General features: G+C 47.3%; 1 protein-coding gene across 1 annotated transcript; it reads right to left on the bottom strand.

The window, feature by feature from the left end:
* Positions 1–328: 328 nt before the first annotated feature.
* LOC124465410 (neuronal PAS domain-containing protein 3-like) lies at positions 329–21,049 on the bottom strand (the record flags this gene model as incomplete). The annotated part of the gene is made up of 2 exons (XM_047017176.1): positions 329–573; positions 20,951–21,049. Coding segments are annotated over 2 exons (344 nt in total), but the record flags the coding sequence as incomplete, so codon positions are not given.
* Positions 21,050–21,354: the final 305 nt, after the last annotated feature.

Here is a 21,354-nt window from a genome sequence, read left to right as displayed (position 1 = left end):
CTTTCTAAACAGAGAACATTCAGTTTATCACTGTTTCTTGTCCACTTCTCCCTGTGCTAAACTGTCTGTGCTTCTACATACAGTGTAATTGCCGTTGTACATAACATTTGTACGTAACAAGCACAGACAGTACAAGTCTTTACAAATCTGCAGCGTTGGATTTTTTGGACTTTTAAGGTCTACTGTAAGTATGTAGGTCTTCGAGCCAAAATATAACCATACTGTATACATCCCACAGTATATTGCTATTTTGGATGAGATTTTTTGTATTTTAATGCAGGGCAGTCCAGTAGAGATCGGCAGCCTTTCGTGTGCTCTGCAGTCTTACCTTTGACGGAGGTGTTTGGCGGGGGTCCCTCGATGCGCAGGTTCCAGGGGGGGTCTCCCTGGTTGGCAAAGTCCCTCATCTTCAGGTAGCTGATGGTCAGGCGGATGATGGAGGCCTTGTCCAGTTGAGAGGTGATGGCTCCGGGTAGCGGCAGCATCTTGGCCAGCTCGTAGAACTCAAAGTTCTCCTTCCCTCGCCGCGAACGCGCTGCGTCCCGAGACTTCTCCTTCCTCAGAGCCTGCAACCTGGGGAGAGGAGAAGACATGGGTCAGGGCTGGGGTTGTAGCCTTGGAAGAGCACCAGGAGAGACAGGTTAGAGCTAGGAAGACCACCAGGAGAGACAGGTTAGAGCTACGAATCTAACTAGGAGAGACAGGTTAGAGCTGGGAATGTAACCAGCAGAGACAGGTTAGAGCTGGGAATGTAACCAGCAGAGACAGGTTAGAGCTGGGAATGTAACCAGCAGAGACAGGTTAGAGCTGGGAATGTAACCAGGAGAGATGGGTCAGGGCTGGCGTTGGTACCAGTAGAGAAAGGTTAGAGCTGGACTTGTAACCTAGGTAGGGGACCAGGAGACTCAAGTCAGGGCTGAGCCTCAAGGACTGCTAGCCTGCAGAGTTCCAGTGAGGCTGCTCTCCAGCTCCAGCTGTTGTTGTTGTTGTGGCTGCAGGCAATAATGCTCTTCCCCAGAGGGGGCCGTCGCTAGAATTGATTCAGTGGTTGGAATGTGGAGGTGGCTGGAGGTTGCGATTGGCCCATGCCCCAGGTCTCAAGAGACAGGCCTTGTGAATGACTCTCAGATTGCTGCCTTGTTACTCTGAGGACAGACCAACAGGCCCACGCTGCCCCCCCCCCCTGCTTCCACACAAACTGGCCTGGGAGAGGTCTCATATTCACAAAGGCCACGTATTGAACTGACCTGATCTGTGTGTGTTTTGGAGCTACTGTGGTATCTAAGCTGCTTCTAAAGTGTGTGTTAACAGGACCTAGAGCTGTCTGAGGACCCAACTGTACACATGGGCAAGTAGCATCAGAATAGGCCTCGGGTATCTACTTTTGTCTATGACAATCAGTCTACCTGACCTGTGGCTGAAGATTAGAAGGTCCTAGTTAACTTTTTTACAATGTGAACATGTATGCACACACACATTTACAAACACAGATATGAAGACATATTTATATATACATACACATACACATTTAGACATACAGATATGAAGACACGTTTATACACACACAAAAACACACACATACATATTTACACACACAGATATGAAGATACATGTATACATATACACACACACCCCTTGTGATATTATAACATTTCTTGGCAGAGAAGTGGGAGGTTGACAGTCTCTTACTTCTACCACACAAGTCCCAACTTTCTATGGCGTTCATCATCTACAGCCATTTTGAATTAAGTTGGCAATAAATCAGAGCTGAACCTGCAGGCTCCCCACTGACCGACACACAGATTAATACTGTAGCACCACAAATGCAAAATCTGCCAGAGGAGGACCGGGAGGGAGGGAGGGAGGGAGTGGGTTTACCTCAAATGAAAAATGACTGTTGGCAAAGAGAATCATTTTACATTGTTTGTCATTTTATTTATCAGCGATTCTAGCGAAAAGGAAACATTAGGAGAAAACGAAAGAGGAAAACTGAATAGTGAACTGACGCCGTCTTCTTAGAGACGCGGGTTATTAATGGTCAGTTTACGACACAGGGCAGCGTATAATACACCAGCACACAGATTCATCAGATTAACCCTAATGATGAACCACATCATCAAATCAGCTATCTATTCATAATGCCTGCCTTCACAATAGAAGTCCCCAGCCACATCTCCTGTAAGCGAACGCCTCCCACAGTCAAAGCCCCTGGCCCAGATGCCACGCTTATAGTTGTCAAGATCCATTTATGTTAGCCTTTGTGTGAGCTTCAGGAGCATAATAAGATCATTTCACTACCAAATATAGACCAGGACTGTGCCTTTACATCCAAGCACAGGATTGCTATTCTCCATCATAGTGTCTGCTCCCCCCTGCAGTAGGAAAACACCATTTGATGGTCCGCTGCCCCGACCATATATAAAGCTAGTTGTAATGGTTGTTGGGAGGCAAAGTGCAACCGAGCAGCAGAATTTCATTTGTTCCGCAAACTTGGAAAGCATTATGTCGGCCTGCCAAATATGTCTTGCGTCAGGGTTGCGCGACCTTCACACCGGAGATGTATTTATCATGTTCTACTGGACTAAATGCAATACCGCTGACATAGTTGCTGTTGCTGTCGTTGTTTGTTTTCTTGTTCTTAAAAAAAGAAAAAAGACATGAAACGGAATCTCATCATTGCTGAGCAGGGTGAGGCTAGCAGGGTGAGGCTAGCAGAGGGAGGCTAGCAGGGTGAGGCTAGCAGGGTGAGGCTAGCAGGGGGAGGCTAGCAGGGTGAAGCTTGCCGGGTTTTTAATAGCGTTCCTGGGGGAAGGAGGCAGGGGAGAGAGGCAGCGATGATGCTGAGGCAGGGGTGAGAGGTAAAGGTGGGGCCGGGGGAGGTGAGGGGGCAAGGGTGAGAAGTGGGTGTGAGGCCGGGCAAGGAGTGAGAAGTAGGGCTGTGGCCAGGGAGTGGGAAAGGGTTGAGAGGTGGGGGTGAGGTCAGGAGGAGGAGGCAGGGGTCAGAGGAAGAGGTGAGAGGCTGGGGTGGGCCGGGGGGCTGTGGATGCAGCTCGTGCAGAGATCATGAGTTCAGTCACCTGGGGGAAACACAGCCTTGGGCCCGGGGCCCACCATGTCTGACCCTGGTGTCTGGAGAGACCCGGAGCTCTTCTACCAGACCAGGTGGCTGGATGGTGAACCACCACCATGCACATCCATGCACAGGGTGGGATGCTATGCTACAGAACTCTCGGGGCCTTTTGGAATTTGGCGGATCTCTCCAAGTGTTCTTGGATCCCAGCAAAGCCACGTCGCCCAGCGGCGAACAGGAGAGGTGACAAGAGGGCAGGAGGAGGAGACTAGGATGTGGTGATAACGACCGCTAACAGCTGCTCCTCCAGAGATGCCCCCCCGCCCCCAACTCCCCGCCCTCTCCTCTCCTTTCAAAACGACTGTTTATTCACAAACACACCAGTATTGCATACATACACAAATCACAAACATCACGGGCCAAACCGAGAGCGAAAGAAGAAAACTGTGAGTGAATTGTTAGCCGGAGAACAGAATGCTTATGGCCCACAGGGGCAGCCAGTGGGGAAATGTAGAGCGGCAAGGCCAGGCTGATGGCTATCACGGCCCTGGAATAGAGAGAGTGGCATTGTGTTCACATCTCCTGCCTCTGCCCCTTCATAAGAGAACCCCAGAGAACGCTTTAGCACTGCTGGAATGGAGAGAAGGTTCTAGATTTAGATATGGAATGTACACACAACACAACAGCCCATTCGTTGCCAGCAATCACAGGGGGAATCGTGGAATGGAATGGAAGCTCACGTCTGTTCTCAATGCATTAAGTATGACTTGAAGCATGACGTGAATCGTAATAACAGACATTACTGAGTGGGGTGCCTGAGAGGGAAACAAAGTCACAATGCGAACAAAGGGATTTGATACCGTCGAACATCATTTGGTGAGAGGCGACCATGCTAACGTCTTTCACAGACAAACACCACACACCTCTACACCTTGTTTAGAGACAGCTGTGTTCACCCACTTACAGCAACATATCGGCGGACAAACCACATTTCGACAGAATCTCCGGACAGCTCGGGCTTGACTGAACAATGGCCACGTTGCCGCTTCATCTCCGCCCCCAATCAGCCAATCGCCTTTCAACTTCAAAGGGCGCGGGTGAGGAGGCGTGGAACAGGGGCAAACTTGAGCAGCCGCCCCTCCAGGAGCCAGGTAATTGTCTCCATCAGAGGGGAGAGGCAGGCAGAGCAGAGACGTCACTTTGCATTAGTCTCCTCCTGCTCAGGACGGCCATGACACCCCTGATCAGGGGACTAAACGCCAAAACCAATCAATTGCTTTTGTGATTCTGCTCCTCGCGGCAGTTAGAAAGATAGAGGGATGAAGGGTGGAAGGAGGGGAACGACAGAGGGGGGTGGAGAGAGAGAGAGAGAGAGAGAGAGAGAGAGAGAGAAAGAAAGAAAGAGAGAGTGAGTGAGAGAAAGAGAAAGAGGGGAGGCCTGGTCTATTTCTCATTACCGGGTAGTGCTATCTCTTTAGCAACCTGATTGAACTTCTCATCAGCGTGGGCACACACTGTCACCAGTCTGTCAGCACACAGCCACACAAAGAGAGGGTTATGAGAAACAACCGTGTTTGGGTTAAATACCTGAGTTAGACACCAGAAGAGGAGGAGAGAGGAGAGGTGAGGAGAGCAGAGCACAAGACAAGAGGAGAGAGGAAAGCAGAGGAGCGAAAGGGAGAGGAGAAAAAAAGAGAAGAGTTTACCGTGTGTGTGACATGGTCAAAAGACAAGATTCTAGAAGTGTAAAGGACCTAGTGCCACATGTAAAGATCTGTGTAAGTCTGCTGGGCTGTTATAGGTACACAAAGCAATACAGCGACCCTGAACCACAAGGGCTGTTTGTGTCCATTGATGCCAAAAATATCCTTGGTGTGAATCCTCCAATTACCTCGAAGAACAAAAGAAACCTGTTGATTTAGTAAATGGAAATACTTAAAGCCCTGACTGAAAAAAACGGATGAAAACATGCCCTCGTTTTTTTGCTCGTTCTCTCCGTATTTGCTGTTGTTTTTCTACCTCTCGCTGTGTCAGTGAGACGATTAAAAGAACTACCTGCTGAATAACAAAAGCAGAGACGGCATGAGGGAAGAAGAAGAGAGGAGGGGAGGAGGAGGAGAGGGGGAATGCATTGTGAAGAGGTGGCATTAATCAGTGTTCTCCAGCTCCATATTGATTATAAGCACAATGATACGGTCATTTGGAGACATAATGCTGGTGAATTACGACGGATGAAAACCCTGCTGCTATTGAACAATCACTCGTTTCCAGGAGAACCCGCCGCTTCCCCCCACTGAGGCGGCTCGCCACAACAAACTTTCTAGCGTGCTGGCTGCCCTGCTACGCTCTGCACCAGGACTACAGTCCTAGTGAGCTGGAGTGTGTGTGTGTGTGTGTTTACCCTACAACATGCCTCCATTCCCCACATCCTCAGCACAGAAAGGGAGAGATAATAAGATATACTGAGTCGCTGTGTGGGGGCTTGTTTCATCTTTAATTAAACACTTCACTCTCTCTTTCTCTCTCCCTCCCTTTCCCTCTCGCTTTCTATCTTTCTAGTTGTTTCTTTCAATCCCTATCTGTACCACCCCGTCCCCCCCGTCCCCCTCCCTCTTCATATTCATGTCCATCCTTTATCCGACTATGAGAGACAGAACAATAAATCACCCGGCTGTTGCATGCCGAAGCTTCAACACACATGCACACACAAACACACACACACAAAAGTAAATCTTTAGATCAACATCAACAAAGTTAGAATGCTGTGCACTTGGGAAACAGCCCTCTAAGTTTCTGACACACCGGATAATTAGCATGAGAGTAGAACCTCTCTCTGCTCAGAATGGTATCTCTGGAGGCCTTTATACCAAGGGACTCACCCACAGTCTGCATAACAATACAGCACTTCTTTCTACCTTTTTATTTTTTTATTCTGTTTTTTATTTATTTTTTTACAATTTAGTTTGACTCTGAGCCAAACTCACCTTTCTTTTCAGGTTATGTAAATGTACTGTGATTTTAAATCTCAGTGGATTTTCTTCAATAATTAAGTCTAAAGTGATACATCTATTGATCAAGTCTTGATTGCTGTTGCTGCTAGCATAAACCTGTAGTTTAGCTTCTGGCTATAGAATCAGGCCGTGCAGTCAGACGTGTTACAGTGGATTAGTAGAACAGGTGCTAGTCTTACTGTGACACAGAGACATTGGGTTGTGACAAGCTCCTCGGTGTGTGTGTGTGTGCGTGTGTCTTGTGTCAGTGTGTGTGTTTTTGAACCACAAGTACTGAGTCAATACTAACCTGTGGTTTCTCATCAAAGGAGGTTGGATAAAGTGCATCTGTGTCACTGCATGTGTGTGTGTGTGTTTCACTCCATCTCATTGCTGTGTGCATGCATGTGTGAATGTGTGCATGTGTGTGTGTGTGTGTGTGAGTGAGTGTGTGAGTGTGTGTAGGTGAGTGAGTGAGAGTGTGTGTGTGTGTTAGTGTGTGTAGGTGAGTGAGTGAGAGTGTGTGTGTGTGTGTGTGTGTGTGAGTGAGTGAGTGAGTGTGTGAGTGTGTGTGTGTAGGTGAGTGATTGAGAGTGTGTGTGTGTGTGAGTGTGTGTAGGTGAGTGAGTGAGAGTGTGTGTGTGTGTGTGTGTGTGAGTGTGTGTGTGTGAGTGTGTATAGGTGAGTGTGAGGATAGTCTCAGGCAGAGGAGCAGACAGTTGTCAGCAGCCAAGGTCAGCGTGCATCTTCCTAAACAGCACTAGTGTCACACACACACACACAGCGGAGAAGCACCACAGATAACCCACTCTTAACTGAACACACCTCTTAGTACAAAAATGAACCTTTAGAGACATGAAACACACACACAAAGTCACACTGACATTGTTGTGGAAAACACCAAAACAATAGACACACAAACACACACACTCACACACATTTTTTGTGCTCGTGGAGCGTTTCCATAAAATAGAAAAGGGGATGGAAGGCTGAATCAGATATAACAGTTCCCTGGGTCTTGATTAATAGGCTCTCTACTGTACTGTATGCTTTTAATTTAGAGCCTCCAGCCCTCTCTTTACTTCCCCCTCTCTCTCTCCTCCCTCTATTTCTCTCGCTCCTTACTCTGTCCTCTAACTCTCTTTTTCTCCCTCCCTCCCTCCCTCCCTCCCTCCCTCCCTCCCTCCCTCCCTCCCTCCCTCCCTCCCTCCCTCCCTCCCTCTCTCCGTTTAAATGAGTTCTGCATCCCAGCCTGGACTTCAGTAAACCTGGGGCGTCCCACCAGGAGCTTCCAGCCTGGTTTGAATGAATGTTGAACATCCACACGTCTGCCTTCAATTCACCCCCGCCACGCTTGTGTGGGTTCACCTCAAGCATGGAAGCCCCACCACAGTCCTACTACCACTTGTCGTTACATTCATAAAAACGAGCCAATGGGCTGCATGTGGACAGGCCGCAGAGCATGAGCACAGGAGGTAAACACTGTTATCTGACCTTCTGTAACTAGAGGCATGTGTGCCTTAAGACACAGTGCTTTCCAATGCCGGAGAGGGTTGCTGGTTTTTGGGCCTTGTCGTCTGTGTGTCTAGGCATATGCAGGTCTTCATCCTCCTCTGCAGGGTGAGTCTTGGCAGCGCTGTGCGTTGTGTGTAATTAAGAGGTGTGTGTGTGTGTGTGCGCGGCCTGTCTGCCTGTCTGAGACCGGGAGCCTCCGTGGATCGCAGCGTCGGCGAGGCAAATCCCGTTAGGCGTGAAGAAAGGCATTCTGGTCCAGGACAGGTAAGCCTGACGCAATTGGATTACATGGCAGAGGCAGAGGAGGTGTCTGAAAGGATCTCTACTGCCAACACAATGCCTACTGACACACACACACACACACACACACAGCATTACCGCCACACGCCATCCCATTACCGGGAATCCTGTTAACATGTGTGACACTCTGTTTGGGAGGAAGAGGGGGTTCTGGGAATTGAAGGATTGCAGGTCGTTTTTGGTTAATATGCCGTGTCGGAAAGGAGACGTGATGGATGTGAAGATTTAGATTTAGAGTTAGATTCACATCATATGGCATGGTGTTATAGCATGTCTGCACTCTGTTTGTTTGTCTCATTTAAATTATCTGTGAAGCAATATACTCCTAATGCTACATATGCAACAATACAATTGGTTTTATGCTGTGGAAATAACGTTAAAAAAACTAACAAATAAATGTGGTCCATTACATGTTTGAAACAAAGGCTTTTAATTCAGACCATAAATAACATTAATAACTAACAGTCATAATGAAGCTTGGTGACTGATGTGGAACGGTATGAGAAAACAACTAACTGTTTACGAAGGGTTTCTTTTTCATGAATATGCTGCTCATGTCTGCGCTGTGACGTCAATCTACTCCCCAGCACCTCACCATACAGCCAGCCAGTCAGCCAATCAGCCAGCCAACCAGTCAAGCAGTCAGCCAGCCAGGCAGTCAGCCAGGCAGTCACGCACATCAAACCCCTTCAAAGCCCATTCCAGATCCCCTCTCATAAATTTCCTCTGCAGCCAGGAGATTGGAGATTGAGCCTCTCTACCTGGTCCTGCAACTCGAATGGAGGGGAGGATGGGGGGAGATATAAGAGAGTATACTAGAGGAGAGGAGAGAGAGAGAGAGAGAGAGAGAGAGAGAGAGAGAGAGAGAGAGAGAGAGAGAGAGAGAGAGAGAGAGAGAGAGAGAGAAAGAGAGAGAAAGAGAGAAAGAGAGAGAGAGATGGGGAGCAGAGATGCTACTGCTTCCTCATGACTCTTCCTGTGTCAGTGATCACTCGCTTCAATCAGAAACAGCATCACAAGACGAAAGAGGACAAAAAAATCTATGGAACAATGGTAATCTTCTCTTCCTCCTGTCCCTTCTTCATTGTGTGTGTGTGCGCGTGTGTATGTGTGTGTCTCTGGGCCGGGCACCTGCTGAAGCCAGTGAGGTGGAACGGCTCAATATTAGCTCTGAAATTAGCAGCAGTCCCTTGTTAAGGACTTGGCAGAGCGCAGGCAGGCAGGGACACGGTTAATGGCATAAAAGCCCTCGTCACATGGGAACCACACAATTACTTGAGCCTGCCTCTTTCTCTCTGTCTCTGTCATTCCCTCTCTCTGTCATGCTCTCTCTCTCTGTCATGCTCTCTCTCTAGCGCTCGCCCTCCCTTCCTCTCTCTCGTCTCTACCCCTCCGTCTCTCTCCCATCTCTCACTCCTCTCTCCCCCCCACTCGCCCCTTTCTCTCTCTCTCACTCCTCTCTCGCCGTCCTCCCTCTTTCGATCTCCCTCCCTCTCCCATCTCTCCCTCCTCTCTCGCCTCCCTCCCTCCTCTCTCGCCTCCCTCCCTCCTTCTCATCGTCCCCCTGTACCCTTCAGCCAGACAGCTCACTCCTCAGCCTCCTTACTGGCCACCAGCCAAAACACAACAGACAGAGAGTGAGATCTCATCCCCTGACAGACCTCCCATATTCCTCCTCCTCCTCCTCTCCCTCCCACCCTCCTTCTTCCCATCTCCCCCCTCCACACACACACACACACACACACACACACATACACACCTCCCTCTGGGACAACAGTTCTCCCTCCCCTTCCTCCTCTCACAACCACCCCCCCTCCCCCCACCACACAGCTACATGTTTCAAGCCTCCTTCTTAAGGAGCAGCAGTATCCAGTTGAATGCCTGTTAATTAATTTCACTTTAGGGACTGTGGGTGGGGAAAGGGGATGTGGGAACACTGACGCCATTAAAGGAACAGTGCACTCCAAAGTCTCCATAAGAGGAGGGCTGTATTTAGAAAATGGACATGACATGCTGTATTCAGCGTATTATTTATCAGGTAAATGTAGGCTATAAGTCAAACTGGCTTTTATATGACACTTAGTCTGCTTCTGCAGGCTTCTCAAGTTTAATATCAGATTTATTATGTTACTTTAAGATTTATTGTGTTACTTTATCTGTATTGCAAACACTCAGGATAAAGAACAGCTATAAAAAAGGGGGGGGCAGCCTAGGTATGACAGGTCTTAGCGTAGACAGATTAGATTGTAGAGGAAGCTTCAGGCTCCCTCTGTAGCCGTGCTGTTTATCAACATACAACAGTACCCTCCAACTGACTTCTTCACCTTTGACCTCTGGAGCTGTGTCTCTGATTGGTGTGGCCCCTTTGAACCCCGGTCTATCATTGGCGCAGCCACAACATCAACATCATAAAGATGCTCCACTTCATCATATTCCAGAACAGTACGACACTCAACTATGCAATAACAACGCTTCATCAACCGGATGGATGGTTTTAAAGCAACGCAGCTCCAGTGTGTGTTTGAATCTGCGATCACATGGCCCCTCACTCCGATTCTATAACTGTGCACTGCTGTCCACTCTGGGCATCTTCCTACCAGCTCCAGTTTTCTGGGGCAACTGGCTGTGCTGGCCAGACCCTGGGTGAACCTGCCTTCTGGTGCTCTGACCTACCACCAAGCTGCAGCCTTACCCTGACCACTCCAGCACAGTGCAGGCCGGGGTGAGTGTGTGTGTGTGAGAGCTTGTGAAATATGGCTGTACGTCTACATACAGTGGAGACAGACCTGTGGAGAGGCCTGGTGGTACTGCAGGGTCCAGCTAGTGCTGGGAGCACACACATGCTCCCTGACTCCCAGTACAAACATGCACACACTTGTGCCCCCTGCCTCACAACACACACACATACACACCTATGCCCCCTGCTTCTCAACACACACACACAAACACACACACACCTATGCCCCCTGCCTCTCAACACACACACACACTGTCTTCCAGCTCCATATGTGCAGCCTCCACAGCTGGAAGGGGCAGCCCTGTGCCAGGCAGCCAGCAGAGCGTGATCAAAGCAGGTTACAATAGACTCCTCACTGGGTCAGCCGCCGACAACCTGGACGAGATTTACTCCTTCAATAATAGATGATCTAAACATTCTGGAGTAATTGGCTGTGCAGAGCCTCTTCTCCCTCCGCCAGAGAGCTTGTTTGTACAAAGCAATAGAAGCTGAATAATAGATGGATAATGCAGTGCTGATTCCTCCCCACACCTTTATTCTCTCCCAGCTCCCTCAGGTCCAACCTTACTGTTTGGCTGCTGCAGTTGATACAAAAAGCAAACGATAATTATTATTTACAGGAAGAATAAAAAATAAAACGGAACAGGGGTCGGAAGAGAGAAAGTAGGAAATAGAAAGAGGAGAGGGTGGTGTGTGCTTCAACTTTGGAGAGATGTGCTTCATCCCCAAACTGTGTTGCGGCCAAGCAGGCTGACTCCTATGTCCTGCCTTCACGATAATACACAGAGACATGATCATGTTATCAAAGGAGGCCTAGACACACCAGGTAAGATGAGGAATCTTGCTTCACTGTTCTGCATTTAATGCTTCAAACAGGATGAGAGCCCACAGATGGAAGAAGCTAGAAGCTTAGACAATACTGGAAGATTCTGCCAATAAACACTCAACTACCTTATCTGACTAAGGTAATCAAACATTGCTTGTGTTGGGCAAAATGATCCACTTCCATGATTAAGAATATTTGTTATTTTATGAAAGTGTCAACTGTTTAACAGAAAGTAACATTTCCCACGAGTAGGGGAGGGGAACACAGTGGGGTCTTTTTGCAGCAAGACGCATCCTTATTTATGCTTGATCAGAGAACTACAGTATGTTGGCGAGGCGAGTCGTGGGTAATTTACGGTGTTGCGTTGCAGGTGTAATTTGTATAATGTGCTCATAAAGCCCAAGCAGAGGACATGAGCAGGTCTGCTTGGGAGATGATAAAAGAGCAGGCAGAGGCATGTCACTTATCTCACCTCCTCATCACTATTCATACTGTCCCCGCAGTGCAGACACTTCCACAGCCTATCCATAATATTGACTCCATTATCACTCGATTGCAGCTATAAAAGATATTGCTTGATGTAGAGCTGTATGATTTGTAAGAAAGTCACATTATTGCTTTTCAAGCTTAGATATATCAGTTATTTGCATGTGATATATGACATATGTCCAGAGAGAGAGAGAAACACATGGACGTTAGGACCCAGAGACAACACTGGTGTTCAGATGAATCCAATAGCAATACTAAAGCCATGCCAAATTAAAGCAACTATGAAGAGCCTGGGTTTTGAAACAAAGATAAGTCAAGTTTTGAACGTGTATACAGTATAGCGACTGAGTCTGTCTAAGCAGTATGGGTTTTGAAGGCTAGATGCGTTGTGAAGCTAACCCTAACCCTGTCTTTCTCGATCTGATCATTCTTAACAGGCTCAATCTTAGGAGGGCACAATTACCATGCTGCGGAATGGCTGTATGTTACTACAATATGTAAACTTTCAGCTAACCACGTTAGCGGATGCCGTTTCTCTTCAGAGCGTAAGCCTTTCGTTTATCTGCTGGGCTTCATTGAAGGAAGTGACTTTACGAGACGCTAACAAGGCTCTCTAATCTGATGCGGAGAGCTGAGTAATTATGCTATTGTTTTTTTAAAGACCATCATGAACAATTAAGGAAGCTGCAGATAATGAAGCAGAGGAAGATTGTGTGTGCGAGCGAGTGAGTGAGCGCGTGACAGAGTGTACGAGTGTGTGTGCATGTTTGTGTGTTTGTGTGTGTATTGGAGGCGTGGGGGGAGGGGGGGAGGGCATGGGGGGGAGGGGATGGGGGAGGGGGGAGGGGGGGAGCGCATGGGGGGAGGGGGGAGGGCGGGGGCGTCACGGAAAATAAAAGATTTTTGTCAGCTCCTGTTTAGCTCAAAAGAATTCAGCTCTGAGCGAGAAACGGAGCCTGGTAGATTAGCATAAACGCTCCTTATGCTTTCTTGAACACAATTAGGCCTGTAGCTTTTAGCCCTTCACAACACTGTGTGTAGTTTCATAAACAGGCTTGTAAATATCATGTTGCTTAGTTTATGAGATCTAAAAATGGGAAGATTACATTGCCGGATGAACGTGCTGAACGAAAGCTTCCATGATGATGTGACTACAAGGTCAAAGCTGCTCCAGTGAGCCTGCAAAGAAATCTTCCACATATCTTCCACTTTAACTGTACTACCGAACAGCAGTAATGCCTACCAACACAACACCTTGCTCTACCGTAGAGCAGTAATACCTACCAACACAACACCTTGCTCTACCGTAGAGCAGTAATACCTACCAACACAACACCTTGCTCTACCGTAGAGCAGTAATACCTACCAACACAACACCTTGCTCTACCGTAGAGCAGTAATATCTACCACCACCACACCTTGCTCTACCGTAGAGCAGTAATATCTACCAACACAACACATTGCTCTACCGTAGAGCAGTAATACCTACCAACACAACACCTTGCTCTACCGTAGAGCAGTAATATCTACCACCACCACACCTTGCTCTACCGTAGAGCAGTAATATCTACCAACACAACACATTGCTCTACTGTATAGCAGTAATATCTACCACTATAACAGTGTACTACTGTACAGCAGTACAATTTACCACCATTTACCACTACAGTGCACAAATGGCTCTCCTGGGCTTGTTGATAGTTCAAAATGTTTACCCTGTAGGCTTCACTCACTACTACAGGACTAAGGCCCCAATCAGACAGAGAGCTTTATTAGCAGCATGGGCAGCTTCTTGTAATTCAATGAGACTGAAGTTTTTTTCTAGCTGCTTTTGTGTTGCTGGGCTCCTTGTATTGTTTCCGCCCTATGCGCTCTACTACCAAGGCTGCCATAAACAGAACACGTACACCTGCCTCCTTCTCCAACCAGACTTGCACTATCCTGCTGAGCTGAAGCCAGGGAGGCAGTCTCTGAGTGAATGTAGCAGAGGTGGGGATCAGACAGGTGGACTGGCTGAATGAAGGCAAATCCAAAGTGCAGGTAGAATTACTATACCAACCAGACCAGAACAAGGAAATAGTCTAGAATCATCAAGAGATTCTGAGAAGGGGAACACGAGGGAGAGGAGTGTGTGTGTGTGTGTGTGTGTGTGTGTAGGAGGAGGACACATGGGAAGTTAAAAGGGTTTTAAATGCAGCGTGTCTGTCCTGCTTCCCTCAGTGATGGGGTAGAGCTGATAGCAGAAGCAATCTGAGAAGCTCTTTCACAGTTGAATCTCTCCACCAACTAGACACCTCAACTCACCTTAGCATCCCTCTCCCTTCGTCTCTCCCTCAGTCTCTCCCACAGTCTCTCCCTCCCTGTCTCCTTCCCGCTCTGTCTCTCTCTCTGTCTCCCTCTCTGTCTCTCTCTCTTTCTCTCTCTCTGTCTCTCTTTCTGTCTCTCTCTCTGTCTCCCTCTCTTTCTCTATAGAACAGTTGATCTGTCATTTTAGCGCACAATCCTGAGGTAGATGCCCCAGGGATGGTTAGCAGGTTTGATGTCTACGCTTTCTCGTTACAGTGGAAGATGAAACAGAGGTTTCTAAGATTAAACACTCCATTCTTTGAGCAATCAGTTACTACAAATACCCCCCCCCACACACACACACACACACTCACACTATGAAAACATGGCGATTTTTTTTTCGAGAAGCCAACAGACACATCCACAGACTTGTGTGACCAGCAGACTGATAAGCTGTTCTGCCCCTTAATACCCTTCATGCATACTTGCAAAAACACTAAGATGTCAATCGTGTCAATGTCGTGCTCCCCCATTTGATTAGATCCTCTCCTCCTTTCCTCCTCTCTTTCCCACCCTTCTCATCCCTCCATCGTGTTGTTTACATGCTGATTGGGTTAGCCAGACTGACAGATAATTACATGAGCACTAACTGTCAAAGCCAGAGGCAAAGCAAACAGGTCTGCCACCGAGAACAATGTTTGGACATAGCTGACTGCTTTTCTGAATTTTCATAGACATCAATTCATCTTGTCATAGTTCGGACAGTTGGCTTTCTCTGCTCCTCTCCGACTGGTGCACTTTTTATGCATGTTCTGCATACCGTCGCAGGCTCCATTGATTGTATTAAAGCCGTCTCTCAACATGTTGCATTATCTTCACCCCACTATTTGATATGCTAACTGTATTAGCACAGGACTTAAATGTAAGGCTGTCTGAAGACATCTTCTCTGGATCTTGAAACACGGCCGTGTAATTCTACATTGACTGCTTGACAACAATGACTGTCAAGACACTAAAGACAAGTCTGGCATATCTAATGCCCTGGCTGTATAGCCCGTAGATCTAGTGACAGACAACCCCTTTTTTTATCATATTGAGAGTACGTTATTTGAGAACATTAATGTGCAAATGGCTAAAAGTTTGAGAAATGCTGTCACTTGGTGAATGAGGACTTAATGACTGGTCTGTGCGAGGGAGGAAAGGAGGGAGAGCCAGGCCCTCTGGATGACACAGCAGCGGTGGTGGTTTGGGACCGCACGTCCACACCACCGTCTGGCCATGTGTGACCGCCGGGTATTGAACCCTGGTCTGCTTCTCTTTAAGCACAGCGCCAAGCATCTCCACCCAGCTCAGGACCAGCAGCCATGTTTATTCATGCCACCTGCAAGCTGCAAGGTGACTAGCTGTCAGGAGCTGGCAGGCGCACACACACACACACAGACACACACACACACAGACACACACACAGACACACAGACACACGCTTGCTGATCCTAGTTGATGGATGTGCAGGTGTGTTGCGGGAGCTTGGATTCTGTGAGAGCGTGTTTACCGAATGTCACTATCAGTCCGTCCAGGTCTGCAGATATCAAATACTATTTATTTGACTGGTTATGTTTTTTTTTACGTAACTATGCAACGATATATCAAAATACATTCCTAATTAAAGGGTTTTTAATAAAGTGATCTAACCAGACCACAATTAGACCACACTGCAACAGAACCAAGCGCACTCTACAGTAATCCTCCCTCCTGACCACTGAGAGTTAATGACAGCTAGCTCTGATGTCAGAGCCTGCAGCTTATATGCCTTTTTAATCTTATCTTGTTAATATTTTACAAAAACCTTACAGGCATATAAATCAATGAATCATGAGTCAAATGCAGCTCATGAATAGTACACATGGTCTGTGCCAAGTTTGTGTGTCAATCAGGCGCGAGCAACAGCTGCATAATTACACTAGTCCATTTCTAACAGTGGGCTCCAACACTGATGTACCTTCAAACCTCCTTACTCCTGCAGACTCCCATATTACACTTTACACAGACCTGGCTACACTTAATCAGCCTTTGATCTTCCTTTTTTCTCCCACATCCCTAAAAAAATAAAAAACTTGGTCAATTATAAAATTCTCTCCTATCTGCCTCAGATTGGAGAAAAAATTAATGGTGTTGCATGAGGCAATGGGGGGCGGAGGGTTGTGTGTGCGTGTGTGTGTGTGCGTGTATATGTGTGTGTGTGTGTGTGTGTGTGTGTGTGTGTGTGTGTGTGCGTGCGTGCGTGCGTGCGTGTGTGTGTGTGTGTGTGTGTGTGTGGGGGGGGGGGGGGGGTGAATCCATGACAGAATCAAACAAAAAACACCTCAGGATCTTAATTGTTTCTTTCCTGTGATCTTTACTAATTCAAGATCTTATAATCCTAACACATATATTTAATTATTGAAGGTATTTACTCAATGGTCTGGATACGTTAATAATATAAGAAGTTTATGTATGTGTTCCTGTGTGTATGATTCCTCAGGGGCCAAACAAACCGGGTGCTGTAGAAACAGCCCCAGGCAGATCTGGGAAATATCTGTAAGTGAAACACGAGAGACCAAGGTGAAAGTCAAGCCTAATACAAACTCAATCTGTCACTGGATTGAATAAAAATCTATCTGAAGTGAAGTAATTGTCATACCACAGGTGGGTAGAAGTAGGTAGCACAGCTGTGGGATTATAATAATAATACAATTTGTGCCCTTGTGTTTAAAAACATGACAGTGTTTATAAAACATGACAATATGATGTTTATAAAACAAAAACATAAGGGGGAAGAGAGTTAGTCTTCAGTTTGCTAACATAGAAGAGTGAACCTGCCATGTGACATCCTATCACAGAGACCCAACCAGGAAGTAAACAGGAAGTCCTTCCATGTCTTACTGTGTTTCCAAGACAACCAACATCCGACAGGTCATGGCTTCTCCTCACCATGTCAAGAACTATGCATCTGAAGTCCTCGACACTCCAGTAAATCTATACTATGTATTATTAAAACACTGGCAGACAAAGGAGAAGGCAGGTAGATGAAAAAATAAGAAAAGAAAGTGGTTAAATAATTGAATGCCAGGCACCCTCTCTCTCTCTTAAAAACACACAGAAAAAGAGTTCATATAGTTTTACAATCTGAGAGAAAAAGTAGGTCAGAAAAAAACATCAAAAGAAGATAGAAAGTTGCAACAAAGTCACACATACAGCAGGAATAACCTCATGCAATGTTGAAAACACATCAGACGGCTCCCGCTCACATCCTCTCAAATAAAGAGAGGAAGGAAGAGGAAAACATCCCTAACACACACACCTGCGTTCTGTAACTCAAACCTTATAACCCACCCCCCCTACATGCACGCACGCACACACACACATACACGCACACACTGACACACACAGAGGCAGTACACAGGAAGGTGAACTTGGTAGCTACACAGCTAACATAATAGAGTGTTTCCAGATCGATACAAACACAGTTTAACACCTAGGCTCTAGGTCTCCTCACCAGACTGGAGGATGTGTCATAGATGACTTCTGTTCCATTACTGCCAATAGGACCAACACTGCCCAACACACATAAATAATAGCACACAGTACGAAATACAGGAAGTATATTGTTTATAGAGATCAACGGAGGGATGTGGAAACTAACAGCATCCACATTCATAGAAACGACGAGGTATACTGTAGACGTAATAAACACAACACGCAAGTCTGTAACTAACAGTTCTCAGATGAGGCTCCTATCGATTTCGTGGTGTTGCATATGGCTGAATGTTTGGTCGTGAGGGGTGTTGTATATGGCTGAATGTTTGGTCGTGAGGGGTGTTGTATATGGCTGAATGTTTGGTCGTGAGGGGTGTTGCATATGGCTGAATGTTGAGCTTCAGGAATCGGTGAAGTGTGTAGCAACAAAGTCGGAAGCTACTGTAGTGATTACAGTCGTGGTTCAGTGTTAACCATGTACGACCATGTCCTTGGCCCTGCACTGCATGAATACTGCAGTTGGCATGGTAACCGTGTAAATATGCCATCTTCCCTGTCCCTCACAGAACCTATTGTAAACCAGCGACACACACACACACACACTATCATCTCTGTATCTAGCAGGTCCGCTGAAGTACTGCTGGGGTCAGATCTGGAGCGTCTACTTAAGAGCCTGTGCTCACCGGAACCACACACACAATCCTGTCACGCCACTCTCTCTCTCTCTATCCCTCTCTCTCTCTCTCTCTGGCTCTCTTACTATCATTCTCTTCATCCCAGTCATCTCTGGCTGTCTCCCCCCCCCCCTTGCTCCTCATGTCTATCTATCTGTCTGTGTGTCAGTATGTCTGACAGCCACCCCTGACCTCTCTCACAGTCTGGCCCAGGGGACAGAGCATCGCCGGGGTTCTGCAGTCCTCCTGTAACCTGGCCCCATCGGAGGAGAGGTACTGATAATGAACCGGGAGTGTATCCCCGGATCTTCCCTCCTGACTGTACACGCACCTTCAGGCTAGCAGAGCATCTGGACGCCACGTGGTCTGAGTTCAGACCTGACACAGGGAAGTTTTGCAGCTGCATAAATACTATCCCCATGGCAACTAAATGTGGAGGTAGATAAGAGGGGGGGAGGGAAAGATGGGAGAAAGGGATGGAGGAGGGGAGAATTTATGTGTTTTCAGAGCTGTCATGCCCTAAAGAGATTCCTCAGGCAAGGCACGCCACCTGCCACACGTTCTATCAAACCGAGGTCGGCAGGCCTGCGACGCTCTCCCACAGTACACTCAAGCTACCTCACAAGTAGGCTTCTCACTGTCTCTGTACATGTCTCTCTCTCTCCTTTTCGCTCCCATATCACTGATACATTTCTGCTTTCTTAGATCTCCTGCATGCATTAATAAACGATCTGTGTAAGTGTATATTTGGGTGTGCGTATATGCGTGTGTGTGTGTGTGTATGTCTATGTGCATCAGTGTGTGTGTGTGTGTGTGTCTGTGTGCGTTAATGCTTACCTACAGTATGTGTGTGTGTGTGTGTGTGTGTGTGTGTGTGTGTGTGGAGGCAGCATCAGACCAGAGTGGAGGGGACTGCTAGCAGGGCAGGGCAGCAGCCTGGTGTAAACCAGAAGAGACAGGCCTTGCTGCTCAGCTGGGCCACTGTGGCCTTGCTCTGGGAGGACCTGGACATCCCTCTCCACCCAGCCATTTATCTCAATTTCACCCTGCGCTGGAAACCGCTTAACGCACACACACACACACACACACACATACAGACCACGACATTTAAACTAATCATGGTGGCAGAATGGGGCCTGGTTTAATCAGCATATATAAACACATCTACCTGTGCTACTGCACCCAGTCACCACCAAACACAACTCCACGGCCAGATACACACACTGTCTGGTTCTCAACAACATGGCTGCTTTGATTTCTGCTTCCATGTGAGCCGTGTGTGTGTGCGTGGTTTCTGTGTGTATAAGACCCTAATAATGCCAAGTCAGTAATGAGCTATTAAGCAGGTCTTTTAGCTGAAAGTGTTACATAAATCCTCTTTATTCACAGCGACGGTAATCCCTGCGCCACCCCTGCGAACCGCGACTCCCACAATCCATCAGAGAGGGGCAGGAATTACAGTTTCTGTTTACTTCCTGCTTTAAAGCCCTGCCTCTCCAACAACAAAGCCTTGGAACGGGGGAGGAGAGAGAAGAGGAGGAGAGGAGGAGTAAGAGAAATGAAATGTCTTCTTATGAAGCTGTAATCCAGAAACCCTCTCAGAGGAATAGATTTAAAACCTTTTCTTCCCACGATGCTTTACAGTTCCCCACCCACCGAGCCTTTAATCTCCTGACAGTTTGATAACATGGAACGTTACAAAATTTAGAACGTTAGAACTGGGTTCTAAAGGCCAGTGTTCCACAGAGGGCTTGATTATGTATTGTTACTGAGAACCTGAACACCTCCTCTAATAGGACCGCCCTGTAGTTGTGGCTCTGGACTGCCAGGGAGCTGGTATCTCTGCTCTCGCTGTGATGGACTGTTCTTTTTGTGACATAAAAACCTGTTTTGATCAAACAATTTTGAAAAAGCTACGAAATATTCACTTGTTTTGTTGTTAAATCAATACAAATGGGACCATCTAAGCAGAACATGTAGTTGCTTAACTGTAGTAGTTGCCCTGCCAGTTGAATTCAGGGTTGAATTTAGAATTGCTGATACAGCCTAATTGCAGAGGGGAAAGGACAGAACAGGGCAATTTGAGTCACCAAAATGACAACATTGAGTTTGATAGAGCTTGCAGCTGAAGCTGCAGTGACAAGGTAAGCACTCGGCTCAGCTAGGAGCAGGGAGACACTAAGGGGACAGGTACCAGTAACATGTAACAGTACAGTTACAGGAACATGCCACTCATGTGGTGGCCTAACCCTAACCTTACCTTTATTCCATGAACTGAGTAGCTATTTATAACTGTCTATTTATCTACTGTAAAACAGGAAGTATTTAGCTTAATTTTATGCAATTCATTATCATTCCCTGTCTGAAGGAATTCCTTTGACATCTTGGGGAAGTTGCCCTGTGCTTACCTCTGCTGGAAGGGAAAGAGGAACAAAGTTTGGGTGGTGGGGAGGAGTGGGGAGGGGCAGGGTAGGGAGAGAGGGGCAAGGAGTGAGGTCAGGGATGGGTTGGGAGAGAGGGAGAGAGAGGGTAAAGGGATGGAATTACCATGGTGATGAGGTATGTTGTTGCCCTCCAAGGTGGAGTGTCTTGGGCCTAGAGGCTGGGCAGGAGCCGGCATTAGCAGGCCTCTCCCAGTAAGGGTCGCTGTGGGAGAAACGTGAGAATCTCGTAAAACGCTTGCAGGACACAGAGAGAGAGAGAGAGAGAGAGAGAGAGAGAGAGAGAGAGAGAAAGAGGGGGGGGGGGAGAAACAGGGAGAAAGATAGAGATAGAGAAATAAAGAGGTTCAGATGGAGATACTGAGAGAGAGAGAGAGAGAGAGAGAGAGAGAGAGAGAGAGAGAGAGAGAGAGAGAGAGAGAGAGAGAGAGAGAGAGAGGATAGAAGGAGGAGGAAGAGACCCTCCTCTGTCCTCCTCCTCTACAAGGTCATACACATGATCACACACAC

Source organism: Hypomesus transpacificus, unplaced genomic scaffold (assembly GCF_021917145.1).
Source record: "Hypomesus transpacificus isolate Combined female unplaced genomic scaffold, fHypTra1 scaffold_489, whole genome shotgun sequence".
In the NCBI taxonomy this organism is placed as follows: domain Eukaryota; kingdom Metazoa; phylum Chordata; class Actinopteri; order Osmeriformes; family Osmeridae; genus Hypomesus; species Hypomesus transpacificus.
Note: the sequence above shows the minus strand (reverse complement) of the source record. Positions and strands in the feature narration are given on the sequence as shown.